The 21235-nt window shown below is 52.5% G+C and overlaps 1 protein-coding gene across 1 annotated transcript in view; it reads left to right on the top strand.

Annotated features, from left to right (window-relative positions):
* Positions 1–21235, top strand: part of LOC119386544 (glycosyltransferase-like domain-containing protein 1) — a 103067-nt gene that overhangs the window by 79587 nt on the left and 2245 nt on the right. The window contains exon 6 of the mRNA XM_049413170.1: positions 2867–2958. Within this exon, the coding sequence (XP_049269127.1) occupies positions 2867–2958 (92 nt within the window). The remainder of the gene's footprint in view (positions 1–2866; positions 2959–21235) is intronic.

Below are 21235 nucleotides of genomic sequence, written 5' to 3'. Positions count from 1 at the left end.
CGGCTGGCTCGACTGTCCGTGATGGTGTCGGTGTCTTCGCCACGAATTGGGTTGGGTTCAGGGCTTGACGGGTGCTTCCGGAACATGAACGAACAGCACCTCCACCAGATGTTCCGGTGTCGTGACGTCGACGAAGGCAGCAGTCGGCGTGTCCAAGATGAAACTGTTTATTTGGCCGAACTTGTGGCCGGGAAACAGAAAGTCAAACTACAAGCAATACACACTGTGCACTGATAGTGGCGAACAGAGCGTCGGCCGTCGATAAACTGCTCTGCGCTAAGGCGTGTCGGCATTTCTACATGGGACATCGAACATTCCAGCCTTATCGCTGGTTGCCGCGTTAGTTCCAGAATAGACTCAGCTGTTCGCGTGCCCACGCTCAAATTGAACAGATGAAATTGCAATAATCTGGAGCGTTCCCAGACATTCTGGTGCGGCTTGCGCAAGGCAGTAGTAGCAAATGTAAGGGGCCGATAACATAAAACGTATAGAAAGAAAGGAGCGCGTGTGGCATTGCCCCCCTCTGAAAAGGCATGGTCCCGATGTGGATACAGAAATAAAGTGCAATAATAAAGCGAAAAGTACAGTCCTGAGGCTCGCTAACGTGCAAAAAACGGCTTAAAGGGGTCATGAAGCACCCCTTGGGCTGATTGAAAAAACGCATCCTGCGGAAAGCTGACACGGCTATGAACTGCTCTGCCAAATATTACAGTCGTGCGCGCCGCGTAATGGCCACAAGCGGAGCGCGAAGTTGCCGTTTCCCCAGGCACCCTCTTTTCAAACAGAGGCCGGTTCTCACTCTCGTCGGTGGGCGGGGCGTCTGTCCGCTGTACGTCGCAAGGGACATAGCATGCTTATTGGCCGATAGCCGACGTAAATCGAGAGCGGCGTTCGGATCAGATGCGCTTCTTGCCGCGGGGTGCCGCCACATGCCGGCGCCGCACTCCTCAGTACACGGTAGCCGCACTCGCGCAAGCGAATCACAGCGGGAGAGCGATCGCGTTTCATGACGCGCGCTGGCGTAACTTCTTTCCCCCATGCCATCCCTCCCTGTCTAGCTTCCAGTGCGCTCGTCGGCACGAGAAAAGAGAGAAAGCGCTGGGAGCGTGCGCCAAACCCCCGTAACTCCGCTGATTCTTGACGGATTCGAGAAATTTTTGCGGCAATCGATTCGGGAGGCAGTACACTCCGATACTGAGGCCATTAGATCATTACTTGGAAAAGTGGTTCATGACCCCTTTAAGGCGCACGACATGGACTATACTTCAGGTCGTGCGCGGCGCCGTTGATAGTTGCGCTCCATCGAGGCTCGTCTTACAACTCGATCGAGGCGTGTATAGCGCGATGACTAAAAAGATTTGAAAGTGACGCACTTCTGCTGGCAGCGCGAACCAGAAATCAAACTGTCACGCCGCACTGGTGGCCGTGAAAGGGACGCGGATATGTTCATATTAGTTACAGACAGTTTGCCGAATGCTGTAAATGAAGTGGTGCGACATGTTGAGCTGCAGAGACATAAGTGCTTTACCTTTATTATACCAGCGAAGGCTTTGTGCAGTTCGATGTATTTATCATCCAGTGCTGGACAGCTTCTGTGCTCCGGACATCTGTGGTGGGGCTATGCGTAGTATGTACCTTCATTGCATGCAAACGCTTATGCATGCATGTTATTCACTGGTATACATGCTAAAACGCTACTTACGTGTCCTTTATTTTATGTAAACGTCGACGCAGTCGCAATAACATAATTTATTGCAGCAAGTTTGTGGGATCAGCGTTGTCATTTCACTCGGCCCGTATGCGGCAGCACTAACCTACTAAAGTATGCAAGCTACTTGTGAGTTTCTAATGAGTAATTGACTACAGTGTACATTATGGAAACGAGAGAAATTCAGCGAAAGTGGAGAGGGCTGCCGGAGCGAGTGGGGGACAGCCGCGACGCAGAAGTAGACGACGACGGCATCGTCTGCTATGCGGAACGCCAGCCGCCATATCAAAGCGCCCTTGTGCGCTTGTAACACATTTCATGTTATACACAGCTATAAATTATACAAACAGTACTCATAGTCCTTAAAACTAAATTGCATGTGAAAGATAATAAAAAGTTCTGCTGTTGGAAAGCAAGATAGCACTTCTAATTGTTTATGCAACTACCGTTAGAATCCAGACGGCGCTACCATCACGTCCAAATTTTCGTCCGCATTGGCTCAATGGGAATGTCACTCGCTTGGCAAGGGCTCAGCATTGAACAAATGGCGGACAACCCGAACACTGAAGTACTGTTTTCTACGTCTTATTCACTACGGCGATGGATGTTACTCTCGGGATATCATTGGTTGGTTGGTAAAAACTTTGAGTGTCCTCCAGTCTGATGAGCCGGGCTTGGATCTCCCACGTCGGGACGACCAGGCCTTGCCTAGTCGCCGCTTTGCGGGCCTACTGGACGGCCCAGATTTGGTCGGCGAGTTCTGAGCTGGGCAGAGCATTGGCCCACCTTGCCGAGAGAACATCAGGATTAATGCCTTTAGTATTTGCCTCACATTTTCAGAGCAGGGTATCATAGCCTCGTAACAATGTTATGAACAGCTTGTGGTGGCAGTCTGTCCTGAGCTATGGCTTCTTAGATTTAGCGGAAGCATTCTCTCGAAGCACAACCAACAAATACACTCTCGTGGTTTCACGTGACGGGAGAAACATCATGTCAAGAGTTGTCGAAGGCTTTGCAGTAAGATGTGTCTGGAAAAGGACTGTGCACCAATCGAACGGCAAGTGTAGGGTATAGAAGGAGGTCTTAAAAGTGCGTCACCCTTAGCGTGGCCTGCTGAAGTTTTGTCGCACCTGTGCCTTATCTCAATCACTGTTGCAGCGTGCTGTCTCTACAACACTTGCCGGCAGCTGGTCAAGAGGCTGCGCAGCTTCTGCATGCGACCCGAGGCTGCGCGAAGGACGGCTCCCAAGGTTGGTACTCACTGCACGTGGTGAGCATTACTTGTACTATTGTGTTTTGTCTGTCTCGTCCAGTGACTTGAAATCTGAGTATTTGTACACTTGAGCAACACAGAGATCAATAACCACGTGTGACAAATCTGTTCTGCAGAAAAATGCAGAAAATCAGTATTGGCGTGTGCGGAAAATACTGTTATGCACAGATTACGTCAATATGATCCAAGATTGACAGTGATCTTAAACAAGCTGAGAGATCAAAAAATGGCACTGATGCTATTATTATGGAGGAACAACAGCGCTAAAAGCAGACAAGGACAAAGAAAGACACCACACAGCTAGGCGCTGACTTTCAACTAAAAGTTTATTTGAAGGCACAAGCACACACACATAAAGCAGCCGACCTGGTCACATGACTCACCATAGCGTCTGCGCGGCAGAATAATTAGGATCAACGAACATAACTAGTCATGACAAAGTGATACACGTGTTTGATAAACCCGACAAAAAAGGAAAACGGTATACAAGCAAAAACATCGGTTGCGTTGCTAGCCGTCCTTGCGTGTCAAACCCGAATACATCAAAATAAAACAAAAAGCGGGCGTGGCAATCCCCCCTCTGAAAAAGCATCGTCCCGATGCCAAAAACAGAACATAGAAGTAAAATATGCATGTAACTCGAAAGAAGAACAATGAAGCATGCAAAAGCACAGTCCTCGGGTTCCTCAACGCACATAACCTTGAGGCGCACGACGTTGACGACTCAAGGTCGTGCGCAGCGCCACTGAGAGTTTGTGATGCCGCGCGGAACAGCTTACTGTCCGTTGTCTACAAGCTATTTATAAAAGTAATTGCTAACAGAATTAATACGACATTAGAGTTCAATCAACCAAAGGACCAGGCATGATTTCGTACAGGCTTCTCAACAATAGACCATATTCATACTATCAATCAGGTGATAGAGAAATGCGCGGAATACAACCAACCCCTATACATAGCCTTCATAGATTACGAGAAGGCATTTGATTCGGTGGAGACATCAGCAGTCATGCAGGCACTGCGGAATCAGGGCATCGACGAAGCCTATATAAACACAATGGAAGAAATCTACAGCGAATCCACAGCCACTATAGTCCTCCACAAAGAAAGCGACAGAATCCAAATAAATAAGGGCGTACGGCAGGGAGATACGATCTCTCCATTGCTATTCACCGCGTGTTTACAGGAGGTTTTCAGGGCCCTAGATTGGGAAGAGTTAGGGATAAGAGTTAATGGAGAGTATCTCAGTAACCTGCGATTCGCTGATGACATTTCATTGATGAGTAACGTGGGAGACGAATTACAGCTCATGATTACTGAACTGGATACGGAAAGTAGAAGAGCAGGTCTGAAAATTAATATGCATAAAACTAAAGTAATGTGTGTATGGTCGCCCATTTGATGTCGTCACCGATCACCACGCACTGTGCTGGCTGTCGTCATTGAAGGATCCCTCGGGCCGTCTCGCCCGTTGGGCACTTCGCCTGCAAGACTACGACATCCGCGTGCTGTACCGCAACGGACGTCAGCATGCTGACGCCGACGCCCTCTCGCGCTCCCCCTTGCCTGACGACAATGCCTCCTGCTCAGTGTCTCACACTGCTGTTTCTTCTATCGATGTTCACACCATCGCTACCGAGCAGCGCAAGGATAAATGGATCGCTTCGCTAATAGACTTGCTCACTGATCCGTCGACAACACCAACCACTCGCGCGTTGCGTCGTCAAGCCCACCATTTCGCCATTCGTGACGACCTACTGCACCGACGCAATTACAACGCCGACGGCCGCCAGTGGCTACTTGTGATACCCCGAAGTCTGCGTGCTGAAATATGCGAGTCCTTCCACTCCGATCCGCAATGCGCGCACTCTGGGGCATCCAAAACTTACCACCGCATTCGACAACGATACTTCTGGCGAGGGATGTACCGCTACGTGCAGAAGTTCGTCCGCTCCTGCCTCGATTGCCAACGCCGAAAACCTTCAACGCACGTGTCACCAGTCGGTCTACAACCATTACCTTGCCCTAACCGTCCGTTTGGGCGCGTGGGCATCGATTTGTATGGACCACTTCCTCTGACGTCGGCTGGTAACCGTTGGGCCATCGTCGCCGTTGACCATCTAACGCGATACGCCGAAACCGCTGCCCTCCCAGCGGCTACAGCGCGTGATGTTGCCTCCTTCCTGCTACACCGATTCATGCTGCGTCACGGTCCACCCCAGGAGCTTCTCAGCGATCGAGGCCGTGTCTTCTTGTCGGAAGTCGTCGAAGCCATTCTCAAAGAGTGCCATGCTGTTCATCGCAAAACTACTGCTCACCACCCGCAGACGAATGGCCTAACCGAACGCTTCAACCGCACGCTCGGCGACATGCTCTCAATGTACGTCGCCGCCGATCACACAAATTGGGATGCCATTCTGCCCTTCGTCACCTACGCCTATAATACCGCCCCTCAGAGCACTACTGGGTTTTCACCCTTCTTCCTGTTGTACGGAAGGCACCCGTTGCACACCATTGACACGATACTACCCTACAAGCCGGATCAATCTGATTGTGCGCCTATTTCTGACACAGCCAGGCTTGCTGAAGAGTGTCGCGAGCTTGCAAAGGCCTTTACAACGCACGAACAAGAGCGGCAGAAGAGCCTTCGCGGTGGCACCACCATTTCTGAGTCCACGTTCCTCCCCGGAGCGCTCGTATGGCTCTCGGTCCCTACCACTGCAACCGGCCTCTCCTCAAAACTACTGCCGAAATACGAAGGCCCCTACCGGGTCGTCGAGCGCACATCCCCGGTCAACTACCTGATCGAACCCATCGAACCAGCTTCGGACATGCGCCGTCGAGGGCGCGACATAGTCAACGTGGAGCGCCTTAAGGCCTACTATGACCCACTCATAGTAACGAGCTGTTAGGTCGCCGGACGGCTCCCTTTTCGTACCCGGGGTAATTGTGGCGAAGCAATTGGTGCTGCTTAACGGTTGCGCTCTCCAGCGGCTCCTAGTGGGTCGTCCTCTTCTAAACGCCGCTCGCGCTCTCGGAGGCCGTGCTTTTGCCTTGAGTGTCGCCATAGTGCATTGTCGCCGAGTGCCGTCCAATAAACAGCTTAACATGTGGAACAGTTTTGGCAGAGCACAGCGCTTTGCGATAGGTGGCGAGACACTGGAAGTTGTAAAGGAGTATGTATACTTAGGACAGGGAGTAACAGCGGAGGCGAACCATGAGAGCGAAATAACTGGAAGAATAAGGATGGGATGGGGCTCATTCGTCAAGCATTATCAAATCATGAATGGTAGTCTACCACTATCCCTCAAGAGGAAGGTATATAACAGCTGCATCTTACCGGTACCTACCTACGGAGCAGAAACCTGGAGACTTACAAAGAAGGTTCAACTTAAATTGATGACGACGCAGCGAGCGATGGAAAGGAAAATGATAGGTGTAACCTTAAGAGACAGGAAGAGAGCAGAGTGGGTCAGGGAACAAACGGGGGTTAAGGGTATCATAGTTGAAATCAAGAAGAAGAAATGGGTATGGGCCGGGAACGTAGCACGTCGGCAGGATAACCGGTGGTCATTAAGGGTAACTGACTGGATTCCAAGGGATGGCAAACGCGTGAGGGGGAGACAGAAAGTTAGGTGGGTAGATGAGATTAAGAAGTTTGTAGGTATAACGTGGCAGCAGAAAGCACAGGACCGGGTTGATTGGCGGAACATGGGAGAGGCCTTTGCCCTGCAGTGGGCGTAGACAGACTGATGATGATGATGATGACGGAACAACCTCGTAGTCCAGTGCACCGCGACGTCGTCGCACCTTGTATGGTCCGAAGTATCGCCTAAGAAGCTTTTCACTGAGGCCACGTCGGCTTATTGGTGTTCAGACCCACTCACGGCCACCGGTCTGGTGCTGATATGGCGTAGTGTCCGAGGGTTGGAGAGGACGTCGGAGAGCTCGCTGACAACATCAGGAGGAAGGACTGAGGCTACGTGGTAGTAGCGTGTCGTTTCCGAGGCAATGCGGTACAGGGAGAATTGCGCCTCGACCTAGTGAAACCAAACTTCCGGGTCGTGTGGCCAGAAAGATGGAAGACGCAGTTGCACGGCCGAGACGTCCTGCAGACGTGAGGCTTGTTCAGTTGAAGGTGCATTCGAGTCCGTCATTGTCTTCGTCCTAGGTCACCACTTGTAGGCTTATGCCACAGGAGCGAAGGAAAGACACGCCTGAACCATAATCGATGCCAGCAAGGAAGGTGAGCCGTGGCTTCACGTGCCACAGCCTAGCGCCTTCTTTATTTTCTTCTCTCGCCATCGCGCGCTCTCCTATTTGCGCGCCGCCCGAACGAGGGCGCTACAATAGTGACGGCTGTCGATCCTCTGCTGGTTCTTGATACGCAGGCGGGTGAGCTGTCGAGCTTCTTCGGAAGTTGCAAATAAGTGGCGACGTCGAGACTGTCTTCGTCGGTGGTAGCTGGCAGCATTGCGTCGAGCGTCAATGCCGGGCTCCTTCCGTAGACAAACTTGGACGGCGACAGCTGCGTCATTTCTTGGTCTGCCGCGTTGTATGCGAAGGTCACGTACGGAAGGATGGCATCCCACGTATTGTGCTCGACGTCGACGTACATGGCTAGCATGTCGGCGATGGTCTCGGTGAGGCAATTGGTCTGAGGATGGTAGGCGAAGGCTTGTCTGAATGTATCTCAAGATCGCCTGCGTTAGCTCCACAGTAAAGGCCGTACCTCTGTCGGTGATGAGGACCTCTGGGGCGCCATGACGCAGGACGATGTCTTCAACGGAGAACTTCGCTACCTCGGCGGCACTGCCTCTAGATAGGGCCCTTAATTTTTTCGGCGTAGCGGGTGAGGTAGTCGGTAGCGACGACCATCCACTTATTTCCGCAAGTCGACGTAGGGAACGGTCCCAGTAGGTCCATACCGATTTGCTGGAATGGTCGGCGAGGTGGCTCGATCGGATGAAAAAAGCCTGCTGGTCTTGTCGGCGGTGTCTTGCGTCGCTGGCAGTATCGGCATGCCCTTACGTAGCGAGCGACGTCGGCGGCAAGGCGCGGCCAGTAGTACTTTTCCTGTATTCTTGCGAGCGTGCGGGAAACGCCCAGGTGTCCAGCCATCGAGTCATCGTGTAGGGCCTGGAGGACTTCTGGTCTCAATGCTGAAGGCACCAGGAGAAGGTAGTTGGTTCGAAGGGGTGAGAAGTTCTTCAGGAGAACGCGTTTCGCAAGAAAAACGACGCCAGTCCTCGCTTGAATACCTTCGGAACAACGGCGGTCCTGCCCTAGAGGTATTCCACAGGCCCCTGAGTTCTGGGTCCGCTCGCTGTCGTTCGGCGAAGTTGTCGGCACTTATGGTTCCCAAGAAGCAGTTATCCTGCGGTGGTGGGTCGACGGCGACGCGAGAGAGGCAGTCAGCGTCGGAGTCTTTTCTTCCGGAGTTGTAAACGACGGTAATGTCGAATTCTTGAAGTCATAGGCTCCACCCTGCGAGGCAACCTGAAGGGTCCTTCAAGTTAGTTGGCCAACACAAGGCACGGTGGTCGCTCACAACCACGGTGTAAGATATATACTCTATATAGTATATATCTTACACCGTGCTCATAACTTTGAAGGGCCGGCCGTAGAGGTAGGGCCGAAACTTCGATGCTGCCCAAATGATGGCCACGCACTCCTTTTCTGTTTTGGAATAGTTGATTTCTGCCTTGGATAGCGACCGGCGAGCATAAATGATTACCCTTTCCAATCCGTCAGTCCTCTGCATAAGAACGGCACCGAGTCCTACGCTGCTTGCGTCGGTGTAGATTTCCGTTTCGTCGAAACGCGCAAGTATCGGAGGCGTCTGCAGTGGTTTCAGTTCTTCAAATGCCTCGACTTGCACCGTTTCCCACTTGAAGCCACGTCGCTCTTCTGGCTCATTCACACTGGGGAATCCGCCCGCCACAGCGACCGGAATTCGCGCGCCGCCGAAATTCCACATTGTTCACACCGCTTAGCAACCGCACCGCCGAAACTAGGGCGTCTAGTTGTCATCGTCCCTTCGCGCGAAAGAACGCTGGCATCGACGCGCTCTGCGTTGTGTACGCGTTTCGTTATGGCGAAGCGCATAAACAGGAGCAGGGTCGTGGAACTGCTGGGCCTGCTGCAAAGCAACTTTCTGGCGATGTCTGACGAGGATAAACATGCATTCGCCGAACAAAAGAAACGACGCAATAACTTGTGGTTGGTTCGTCCTGATTTGCAAGACGCGAGAAGCTTGGTCGAGCCGAGGTAATGCTACCCGTTTTGCAAGATCGCGATGATGTATTGCAAAGATGCTAATCGCGACAACACTTGGCAGTTGTCGAGAGCTACAGTATCATTAGGAAAGACTTCGCTGTTGCTGCGGGCTTCGACGACTGCGATATCACAAGCGCGCCGCCATTTTTCGAATGTTCGACTCGCGTTCCGATTGGTTCGCGGTGAAGGAATCCGGCGGCAGCTGCCGCAAAAATCGGTCCAGGACCGATCGACGCGGAATAGGCTTTTCCGGCGGATCTCGCTGCCGCCGAAGCGGATTCCGCGCGCTCTAGCCGCCGAATGTCTCAGTGTGAACGCGCCTTTCGTGAGGTGTGTTAGGGGTTCAGCGATCCGTGAAAATTTCTTGACGAAGCGTCTGTAGCAGGCGCACAAGCCGAGAAATTGTCGTACAGCCTTCTTGTCGGTGGGCGGCGGGAAGGCAGCGATGGCAGCTGTTTTCCGCCGGTTGGGGCGCACTCCAGATTTGCTAATGACGTGGCCCGAGAACAAGAGCTCCTCGTACGCGAAACGGCACTTTTCAGGCTTCAAGGTGAGTCTGGAGGTCTTGATTGCTTGAAGTACATCTTCAAGGCGCCGGAGGTGTTCGCCGAAGTTTGAGGCAAACACAACGACGTCGTCCAAATATACGAGGCACGTCTGCCCGTTCAAGCCAGCCAGTACTGTAACCATAGCGCGTTTAAAAGTCGCAGGTGCCGAGCAAAGACCAAAGGGCATGACCTTGAACTTAGTGTTATAAAGGCAGTCTTTTCGGTCTCTGTCGTCGATTTCTATTTGCCGGTAGCCGGTGTTGAGGTCCATCAACGAAAAGTACTTCGCGTTGGAGTCGATCTAGGGTGTTGTCTGTTTGTGGGACAGGGTACACGTGCTTTTTCGTGACCTTGTTCAGGCGACGATAGTCGACGCAGAAACGTAGGGTTCCATCCTTCTTCCTCGCTAACACCACAGATGACGCCCACGGACTCTTGGACGGCTGGATGATGTCGTCGCGTAGCATTTCGTCGACCTGTTTCTTCGACCTGGCCTCGCCTTCTCGCGTCGAAACTCGGTACGTGCTCTGGCGGATTGGTCAGGCACTTTCTTCTGTTATGATGCGATGTTTCGCGACTGGAGTCTGTCGAATTCTTGACGATGACGAGAAGCAGTCCTTGAATTGCAGGAGCAGTGCTATAAGCTGGTCTTGCTTGTGCTTCGGGAGGCTCGGGTTGACGTCAAAATCTGGTTGGGGACCTCGATCCGTCGAAGCAGGTTCGGTAGCATCGAAGAGGGCGAAAGCATTGCTGGTGTCCAACAACTCGTCGATGAAGGCGACCGTCGTACCAATATGTTGAGGTGCCTATATTCGTGGGTGAAGTTTGCCAGCACTACCTTTGCTTTGCCATCACGGACCTCGGCTATGCCTCTTGCGATGCAAATCTGACGGTTCAGAAGAAGGTGCTGTTCGCCCTCGATCACGCCTTCAAGGTCTGCGGGTTCTTCGGTGCTGACGAAAATGATGACGCTGGAGAGAGGCGGAATGGTGGCGTGCTCTTCTATCACATTCAATTCGGCATTCCCTGGCGTCGTGTGCGGCGACAGCGCTTTTTCTGAGGTTAGTGTTATTGACTCAGACCTCAGATCGATGACGGCGCCGTAGTGACCTGGGAAGTCCATCCCAAGTATCACATCCCTGGAGCGATGCTGTAAAATTACAAAGCTCGCAGGATAAGTGCGGTTATTGATGGTGACTCTCGCGGTGCAGACTCCAGCCGGCGTTATTAGATGGCCTCCAGCGGTCCTAACTTTCTTCAATCTTTTGGCGAATGGTCCACTGACGACGGAATAGTCGGCTCCAGTGTCGACGAGAGCGGTGACGTTGTGGCCGTCGAATGAAGACCCCTAAACATGGCTGGAGACGTTTCAAAAAGTCTCGACATTTAACAATTGGAACTCTCAGACATTCTGCCGCGGTTTGCGCAAGGCAGCAGCTACAAGTGCAATGGACCGGTAACATAAAACATAGAACGAGTGCCGTCCACCGTGCAACTTTACGGGAAACGGTCGGGCCAGTCACAAGACGTGGGATGCCATCCTTCCGTACGTGACATTCGCATACAACACGTCCGTGCAAGAAGCGACGCAGATGACGCCCTACAAGTTGGTCTACGGAAGGAACCCGACAACGACGCTCGACGCCATGTTACCCAACGTCCCCAATGAAGAAAACCTCGACGTCACTGTTTACCTTCAGCGTGCCGAAGAATCCCGACAGCTCGCCCGCCAACGCATCAAAAATCAGCAGATGACCGACAGCCGCCGTTACAATCTTCGACAATGCTTCGTGGAATACCAGACAGGCGACCTGTGTTTGGGTCTGGACGCCGATACGCCGACGTGGTCTCAGTGAAAAACTTCTTCGGTGATACTTCGGACCATACAATGTGCTTCAACGACTCGGCACTCTAGACTACGAGGTTATCCCTGACGGCATTACGAACTCTCATCGGCGCTGTGCACGACCTGAAGTCTTCCATGTCGTGCGCCTTAAGCCATTTTATGCCCGTTAGCGAACCTGAGGACTGTACTTTTAACACGAAAGTGTTTTATGTCGTGGTCCATCACGGCTCCACTGACGCAGTTCCGTCACGGATATGACGTTGTAAAATATAAAGACTAACATATGGCAAAGAAAAAACTAAGAAAAAGTTCCGTCACCGGGAGTCGAACTTGCGCCCTCTCGATCGCCAGCGCGAAATGACTCCGCCACAGACGGCATGTTCTCTGCTAAACTAACGGCGAGCTATTTATGTACACCATTTGCCGGTGGCGGTACTCAGAGATCGGCGGTACAGCGTGTTTTCGTTATCACTAGCGAGATGGCGCGAAGGGCTCGAAGAGCGTAAAGTGAGCGCGCTTTAAAAGTCGTCTCGACAGGGCGTGGTCGCTCGTGCGGGTTCTTATCTCGTGATCTCGGTGGTTTGTACGTCTTGCGCTCTGCCTGCAAGTTTCCGTTGAGAGCACGAAGGTCACCTCGCTCACTGCAGCGGCCGCTTTTGCGAAAGGAGCGCGCTGCTCACACAGAAATAAGTTACAACTGTGACAGTTCGCGCTCATCCTGTGTATGTTCGTTCCGCGCGTCCTTTCTGCTTGAGCAGCGCATTGCAAGTTTCGAGCGACTTGCCGTTCTTCGCGTAACATTACAATTTGATGCTGTAGCATTCATTCCTTCGCGCTTGGGGCGAAAGAATGCACAACAAACGCTCAACTACGTCTGTGAAGACAGGTTTCACTTTCGTGTTATACCGACTCCTATGACAGAGGGATCAGCCATATTTTTTGCTTTAATTTTGTACTTTCTTTTGCTTGTACTTATTGCTTTACTATACTTCATTTATGTATGCACTTTTTTCCCCTTCCATGTTCTATTACAAGCATCGGGACGGTACCTTTTCAGAGGGGGGCGATGCCACACACGCTCCTTTCTTTCTATGTTTTATGTTACCGACCCAATATTAATGAGAACTAACAGACTTTTAGTTCTGTTAGACTATTAGTGTCTGTTAGTTCTCATTAATATTGTGTCTAACAAAGATAAACGAGCCCTTAGAAAATCATCTCCCTTCCTTCATGTTACCGACCCATAGCACGTGTAGCTGCTGCCTTGCGCAAACCGCGCCAGAATGCCTGACAACATTCGAGATTATTTTAGGATCGTCTGCTAAGCTTTAGCGCGCAAACCAGAACAGCTGAGTGCATTCTCGAACTAACGCGGCCACCAGCGATAAGGCTCAAATGTCCGATGCCGCATGTTGAAATTCCCACACGCCTTGCCGCAGTTAAGTTTATTGACGGTCGACGCTCTGTTCGCCGCTATCAGTGTACAGCGTGTATTGCTTCCTTACAGTTTGACTTTCTGTTTCTCGGCCACATGTTCGGCCTAATAAAGTGTTTCATCTTGGACACGCCGACTGCTCTCTTCGTCGATATCACGACCCCGTGACAATATGTACAGTCGCAATCTTTTTCGGGATGAACACGGGAGAGCGTGGCTTTCACCAGCGCCGTCAGATGGCAGCCACAATATCTGCGCGCATGCTCGGGGAGGGTGTGCTCCTTTCGTGCGCATTACGTCAGCGCACAGAGCGCGTGTCGCCTGCTAGCAGTTTTGTCCCCTCAATAGTAACCGAACTATGACAGAAACCACGATTTTGATGCTTTTAATTCAGAACGTCGTGCTTCTTATGCTTGGCGTTATTGTAATTACTTCAACTTTTCATTTTGTTTAGTTTTCCTTCTGCTGTGTTCTTATCGTACAACGAACAGGCAATGGAACACAAACATCCGAACGTTTATTTGGTGCAAGTTCAACAAAAGATTAATCCGTTTAGAAGTAGTATTAGTAAGCAGGAATAATTTTCTCTTTGATGATGTTAGTATTTTGTCATACAACCCTTTGCGGAAACGACTGCTGCCATCCTAGAGGGCAGTGACGCGTACAGCGCTGGCACAAAGTCATAATCCGCTCGAAGGTCCTCCCATTCTTGTCTAACGGCTGCCCCCAGCTCGTCCCCAGTCGACGGGTGGACAGGTTTTCGCACCATGGCTGCTTTGATGTACCCCCATATATTTTCGCAGATGTTCATGTCAGCGCCTTTGGCCGGCCAGGAAAGCATGCCGATTCTTCGATTTTCTATATGTTCCTTGACAACTTTTGCCGTGTGAACCGGCGCCAGGTCATGTTGAAACATGAAGTCGGCATCGGGAAAGACGCTGTGGGCGTAGGGCAGCAACACATTGTCCAAAATTTTTGTGCAGTATCGCTGCGATGTAAGGGCACCTTCTATGCGATGCAGAGGCCCGAGACCATGCCTTGACACAGCGCCCCACACGTTCACGCAGTTTCGGCCACTCGCGGCGACTCCCTGCACATTGGCTGGCTCGTAACTGCATGGAAATCGTATTTTTGACCATCCTTCGTAAAGTCAAACGTGCATTAAGAAAAGTTTCTTACCGTGTGCCTCTGGTTCGCCAAACTCGCATTCGTTGGTCTTGGCGAGTTGTAAAAGTCGACTCATCCGAGATGATCACTCGACCCCAGTCATCTGCCATCCATGAGGCGTGTGCTTCGGCAAACTGCAGACGTGACTTTTTGTTCGAAGCAGTGACGACTGTCTTTCGTGCAGCTACAGAATTTCGCAGTCCAGCACTTCGGAGGCGTCGCCGGACCGTAGCAAGAGAAGCGTTCACATCTAGCTGCTCCCGCACTTGCCTCGCGGACTGGAACGAGTTCTCGACGACAGCAGCTACTATAAGCGCGTCTTCATCCTCCGTCGTTGCCTTTGGTCGACGCCTGTGTGGAGCATCACAGAGTCGGCCCTCCTCGCTGTATGCCTGAATAATCCTGTTGACGGTCTTTAGGGGCCTGTGCACGAGAGCACCGATGGAGCGCTGTGAATATCCCCTGAGCGAGTATTGTACGATTTTCCACCTCTCTTCTTCGGGAACGCGGGCCATGCTGAAATTCAATTGCTGCTCTGACAGATGCGGTAATGTGCAAGAATATATTGCTACATGTAGGCTGCCGGAATCCATATTGTCGACGCGCGTGTGCGCCCGACGAAGAGGACGAAGGTCGTTAGCTGCTCGAGCTCGGAGCCGGATTGCTCAGCGCTGCAGCCGTTCTTGAAAATATATCTTGTGAATAGCGACTTGTAAAAGCGACTGTCACTCACGTAACATATTTGGTGGAGGTGGAACGTTCCCCGTCCTCATCACGCAGCTCCGCAGTGGCCGCGTCATCCAGCCTCTCGCCATGGCTTCCAATGACAACCCGTCCCCATCTCCATCTGCGGCTCCTACGACAACCTTTGTTGCGGTCCCCACCCCCCGCGATCCTGGGACATTCTCTGCGCAACCTGGCCTCGACGTCGACTACTGGCTTCGCCTGTATGAACGGGTCAGTCAAACTCACCGGTGGGACCCTACCATGATGCTCGCCAATGTTCTCTTCTACTTGGACGGAACCCCGCGCATCTGGTACGAAACACATGAGACCGAGCTCACCAGCTGGGACACGTTCAAGGAGAAGCTACGTGACATCTTTGGGAACCCGACCGGTCGCCACGCAGCTGCACGACAAGAGCTCGCTACCCGTGTCCAGTCACCTACTGAGTCGTATGTCTCATACATACAAGAAGTGCTTGCTCTTTGCCGGAAAGTGGACGAGGCAATGCCCGAAGCTGACAAAGTGGGTCACGTTTTGAAAGGCATCGCGGACGACGCTTTCCATTTGCTGGTCTACACCAACGTCTCGACTATCGACCGCATCATTCAAGAATGCCGCTGTTTCGAAACGGCCAAAAGCCGTCGTGTGCACCCTCAATTTTCTCGGTTGCCAAACACGGCTGCCACGTCCACCTGCTCCGATTCCGCCGCTACACCGCCCTTTGAGCAGAGTGTAACGCGTATCGTTCGACGGGAACTTGAAGCGGCAAGTCCAGCGCCGTTCCAGCCCTCTCCATTCGACCATGCCACTATACAACCAACCCCCGCGGTCTCCGTTATTCAGGCGGTCGTACGACAAGAATTCGCCAACCTCGGGTTCCCTGTCGCCTGCCCCGTCTCTCGCCCCTCGTCCCGACCAATGCCCATGAATGCACCTCGAAGTGACCCATTCGTTCCTCCACGATCTCGCAACCCAGCGGAATGGCGTACTCCCGACGACAGACCCATCTGCTTCCGGTGCCACCGCGTTGGTCATGTATCCCGCTACTGCCGCGCCACTTGGACGCCGCCATATAGGACCCAATTTTTCTCGCCTTCCCGCCCATATGAAGATCTTCGCCGGTATTCGCCCAGCCGTACAGACCCTACTGGTGACACACCTAACAGCCGCCCTCCTGCTCGTTCACCGTCCCCTCAACGCCGTCGTTCCCCGTCGCCCCAACCCCGCCGCCACCCCTCGCCGCCCAACTTTGCATCGTACCCGACGGAAAACTAGATCGTGCAGCTCCTGGAGGTAGTGCTGCATCATCTCCTTCTGAACCAAATCCTCCGTTGACGCTTCCTACGAACAAGAACCTCATCGATGTGCATGTGGACGGTATTTCTTTGACGGCTCTAGTCGATACTGGAGCTCACGTGTCCATAATCAGTGCTCGTCTTTGTCGCCGACTGAAAAAAGTCCTCACACCTGCTACTACAAAAGCTGTACGCGTCGCCGATGGCGGAACTGTTCCTGTCACTGGAATGTGTACAGCTCGCATAAGCATAGCCGACCGTTACGTTCCTGTCCTCTTCACGGTGCTCCATAATTGTCCTCATGACCTCATCCTAGGGATGGACTTCCTGTCGACCCATTCTGCCCTGATAGACTGTTCCGCTGGTACTCTTTGCTTGGACCTTCCTCTTCAGCCAGATATTCACCCCGACCTCCCACACAGCCTCTGCACCTCGGATTTCATCCGCCTACCGCCTAAAGCCCTAACATTCGCCGAATTCACAACGACTTCATCCGTGTTGGATGGGCACTACGTCGTCACGCCGATTACTGATGTACTTCTGGCACGTGACATCACTGTGCCTCACTGCGTCATAACTATAGCCGCTAACCGGGTACATCTCCCCGTCATAAATTTCGGCTTCACGAAGCAAGTCCTCCCTCAAGGCATCTTAATCGCCACGTTGCGGTCCTTAGCCGATGACCACGTCACCTCTTTTGCAGCAGACGTATGCTCTAATATTCCTTGTCGCCCACCCGATACCACAAGCCTCGACATGGCATTACGCCCCATGATTGCCCCAGACCTCCCCCCAGCGCAATCAGCCGCCCTCATCCGCCTTTTGGCTTCTTACCGCGAGATCTTTGACCTTGACAATCGACCACTCGGCCAAACTTCTCTTGCGCAGCACCGTATCAACACAGGTGGTGCTGTTCCCATTCACCGTCGACCGTATCGGGTGTCCGTATCGGAGCGCCAGATTATTCAAGAAGAAGTAAACAAGATGTTAGCTAAAGGCATTATTGAGCCCTCATCGAGCCCTTGGGCGTCACCCGTCGTCCTGGTTAAAAAGAAAGACAACACGTGGCGTTTCTGCATCGATTACCGGCATCTAAATCGAATTACGAAAAAGGACGTGTATCCTTTGCCCCGCATTGATGACGCTCTCGATTGTCTCCATGGCGCACGCTACTTTTCATCCATAGACCTTCGCTCCGGTTATTGGCAGATTGCCGTGGACGAGAAAGACCAAGAAAAGACCGCCTTCGTCACTCCCGATGGCCTGTACCAATTCAAGGTTATGCCCTTCGGTCTATGCAACGCCCCAGCCACGTTCGAGCGCATGATGGACTCTCTGCTACAATGGTTCAAATGGTCAACATGCCTTTGTTACCTAGACGACGTCCTCGTATTTTCACCTACATTTGAGACCCACCTTGAGCGTCTGTCGGCTATTCTCGGCGTCTTCCGCAATGCTGGCCTCCAGTTGAACTCGTCGAAGTGTCACTTCGGCCGCCAACAGATTACAGTGTTGGGCCACCTCGTTGATGCTTCTGGTGTGCGGCCGGACCCTGAGAAAATTCGTGCCGTCACCAGTTTCCCAGTACCCAAATCCGCCAAAGATGTTCGGAGTTTTGTGGGACTCTGTTCCTATTTCCGGCGGTTCGTGAAGGACTTTGCAGCAATCGCTCGACCACTTACTGATCTTCTAAAGAAAGACGTCCCATTTTCGTGGGGGTCCACTCAAGCTGCCGCCTTCTCTCACCTCATCACAATTTTGACGACACCACCTATATTGGCCCACTTTGACCCATCCGCCCCGACTGAGGTCCGAACTGATGCCAGTGGTCACGGGATCGGAGCCGTCCTCGCCCAACGTCAGCAGGGACACGACCGCGTTATCGCCTACGCTAGTCGCCTCCTTACACCTGCGGAGCGCAACTATTCGATCACCGAAAGAGAATGCCTTGCTCTTGTCTGGGCGGTCTCCAAGTTCCGTCCATATTTATATGGCACTCACTTCTCCGTAGTCACCGACCACCACGCGCTCTGCTGGCTTTCATCATTAAGGGATCCCACAGGTCGACTTGGTCGCTGGGCTCTGCGACTGCAAGAGTACACTTTTGCAGTGACGTACAAGTCTGGACGCCTGCATCAGGACGCCGACTGCCTATCTCGCTATCCGGTTGGCGAGTCGCGCACCGTCCCTGACACCGACGCTTGCGTGTGCACCGTTTCCCAACTGACCCACATAGCCGACGAGCAACGCCGTGATGCATCCTTACGGGCTATCATCGAGTGCCTCGAAGCCTCACCTTCGAACCGATCTCATCGCTCGTTCGTACTCCAGAATGGTACGCTATACCGCCACAACTTTCATCCAGACGGACCATCCCTGCTGCTTGTTGTACCCAAACACCTCCGCTCCGCTGTACTCCACGAACTTCACGACGTTCCAACTGCCGGTCACCTTGGTGTGTCCCGCACATACGACCGAATCCGCCGTCGCTTCTATTGGCCAGGTCTCGCACGCTCCGTCAGACGATACGTCGCGGCGTGTGAGAAATGTCAACGCCGCAAAACACCATCGACGCTTCCGGCTGGGTGCCTGCAACCCCTCGACATTTTGTCCGAACCCTTCTTTCGCGTCGGCTTGGACCTACTCGGCCCTTTTCCCCTGTCTTCTGCTGGCAACAGGTGGATAGCTGTGGCCACAGACTACGCCACACGCTACGCCATCACACGAGCTCTTCCAACAAGCTGCGCCACAGATGTCGCCGATTTTCTTCTGCGCGACGTGATCTTGCAACACGGTGCTCCACGCCAGCTGCTCACGGACCGTGGCCGCACATTTCTATCGAGAGTCATAGCGGACATCCTGCGTTCATGTGAAACGCGGCATAAGCTCACTACGTCGTACCATCCGCAAACGAATGGCCTCACGGAGCGTCTGAACCGAACCCTAACCGACATGCTTTCAAAGTATGTTTCCTCAGACCACTCCGACTGGGACCTTGCTCTACCGTACGTGACATTTGCCTACAATTCCTCGCGCCATGACACGGCTGGTTACTCCCCATTTTTCCTGCTGTTCGGCCGCGAACCCACATTGCCCCTTGATACAGTCATTCCGTTGCCAGCAGCTCCGACCACTGAATACGCCCTGGACGCTATCAGCCGGGCCGCTCATGCACGCGAAGCCGCTCGTACTCGCCTTCTGACCTCCCAAGAGAACCAACGCCGTCGGCATGATCAACGACACCGCGACGTACACTTTTCGCCCGGTTCTTTGGTTCTGCTGTGGTCTCCGACCCGGCACGTTGGCCTGTCCGACAAACTGCTCTCTCGGTACACAGGGCCATACCGAGTGCTTCGTGCGGTGACTCCCGTCACCTATGAAATCGCTCCTGCTGACTCGTCGTCCTCATCCACCCCGCATGCCAGCGACATCGTACACGTCGCACGCCTGAAGCAGTACCACTCGCCCAATGACGTTGACGCCTAGATGCGCCGAGACGGCGCCTTTGCGCCGGGGGTTATGCTACATGTAGGCTGCCGGAATCCATATTGTCGACGCGCGTGTGCGCCCGACGAAGAGGACGAAGGTCGTTAGCTGCTCGAGCTCGGAGCCGGATTGCTCAGCGCTGCAGCCGTTCTTGAAAATATATCTTGTGAATAGCGACTTGTAAAAGCGACTGTCACTCACGTAACAATATATACGCTCCTCAAAGACGGAAGCCGCTTTTTAAATACGCCCACAAGTGTCATGAGCATGCGTGGCCTGGCTACAGATCAACAATGATCTTGAGAACGCCCACAAAACATTACATGCATTTTAAAATTTATTGATGCATCGTGGGGAGCGTAATGAGAAGTTCAACATCGTCACCAATCCTGAACCTTACGGTTACCTTGTTGCGGTACGCGCGCAGCAGACGACACGCACTTGCTTGCGTGACGCAGTGCGCGCGGCGAGAGAATTTGCGCACGCCGGCCACACTGCGCATGATCAATGCTTCTCGTTGCCGCCGCTGAACCGCGCTGTGAGCTCAGAAGGCCACGCGTTCCCGTGTTCACCCTCAAAAAGATTGCGACTGTACATGCACAGATACACACGCACAAACATAAAAAATTTGGCAGATCCCACGCACCGTGGGAATTGACGTTATGCGAAGCATGCGCGGGATAGTGACAGTGGCGTAATTTTTCACATTGAGCGAAACGTTGCGGAATGACGCTAGAGAAATATGGAAGTGGTATACGCACACTCATATGTTGAAGAGTCGCATATCTAATATATAACCAGTTCTTTACGGTTGCGTAACGATGGCAACAGCAGCATGGGTGTTACCAACACCAGACGCGGTAAGCTGATACGTAGTGCTTATATTCTTCAATACTGGATAGCGCGAATCCGAACAGGACAAAGAAGGAACACAGAGGCACAGGACAGGCGTTACTCGCAACTAAGCTTCATTCAGGAAAGTTTCTCTAAACAGCTTGCGCAGGCGCACTGCACTGCACGTACGTCACAGTTATGTTTATACTTGTCCGTTATGACGGAGAACTCACGCACGTTTCACGAACCCGTGTGTATGTGTAGAAGGGGTTCTTGACAGTTCTTGAAGAAGCCATCATCACCGTGATCAGTGAGCACCAGCAGCTGAACCGGACTTGGTAATCGGATCCGTTCGTGATCGCGGCTATGAGGAGTCTAAGTGTAGTGAAGTGCGAGGTATAGTGCAGCTAGTGGAAATCCTGGATGCCTCTTACGATGAAATAATCTATGATACCTCCTGTCGTGGACGTGGCAGCGAGGTCTTTTGATGCCCTCTCCACATCCAATCCGTCTTTCAAGCAGTATAAGCACCAAGCGTTGTTGATTCTTGATAAATCAATGTTGATGATGAGAGGCCTGGTTCTCTCAGCAGATTTATTGTAGGAAGCACTGACACCGGTTTTTGCGTAATCCATGTG

This window comes from Rhipicephalus sanguineus, chromosome 3 (genome assembly GCF_013339695.2).
Source record: "Rhipicephalus sanguineus isolate Rsan-2018 chromosome 3, BIME_Rsan_1.4, whole genome shotgun sequence".
NCBI classification, from domain to species: domain Eukaryota; kingdom Metazoa; phylum Arthropoda; class Arachnida; order Ixodida; family Ixodidae; genus Rhipicephalus; species Rhipicephalus sanguineus.
The sequence above is the reverse complement of the archived record's forward strand: the minus strand, read 5'-3'. Positions and strand labels throughout refer to the sequence as shown.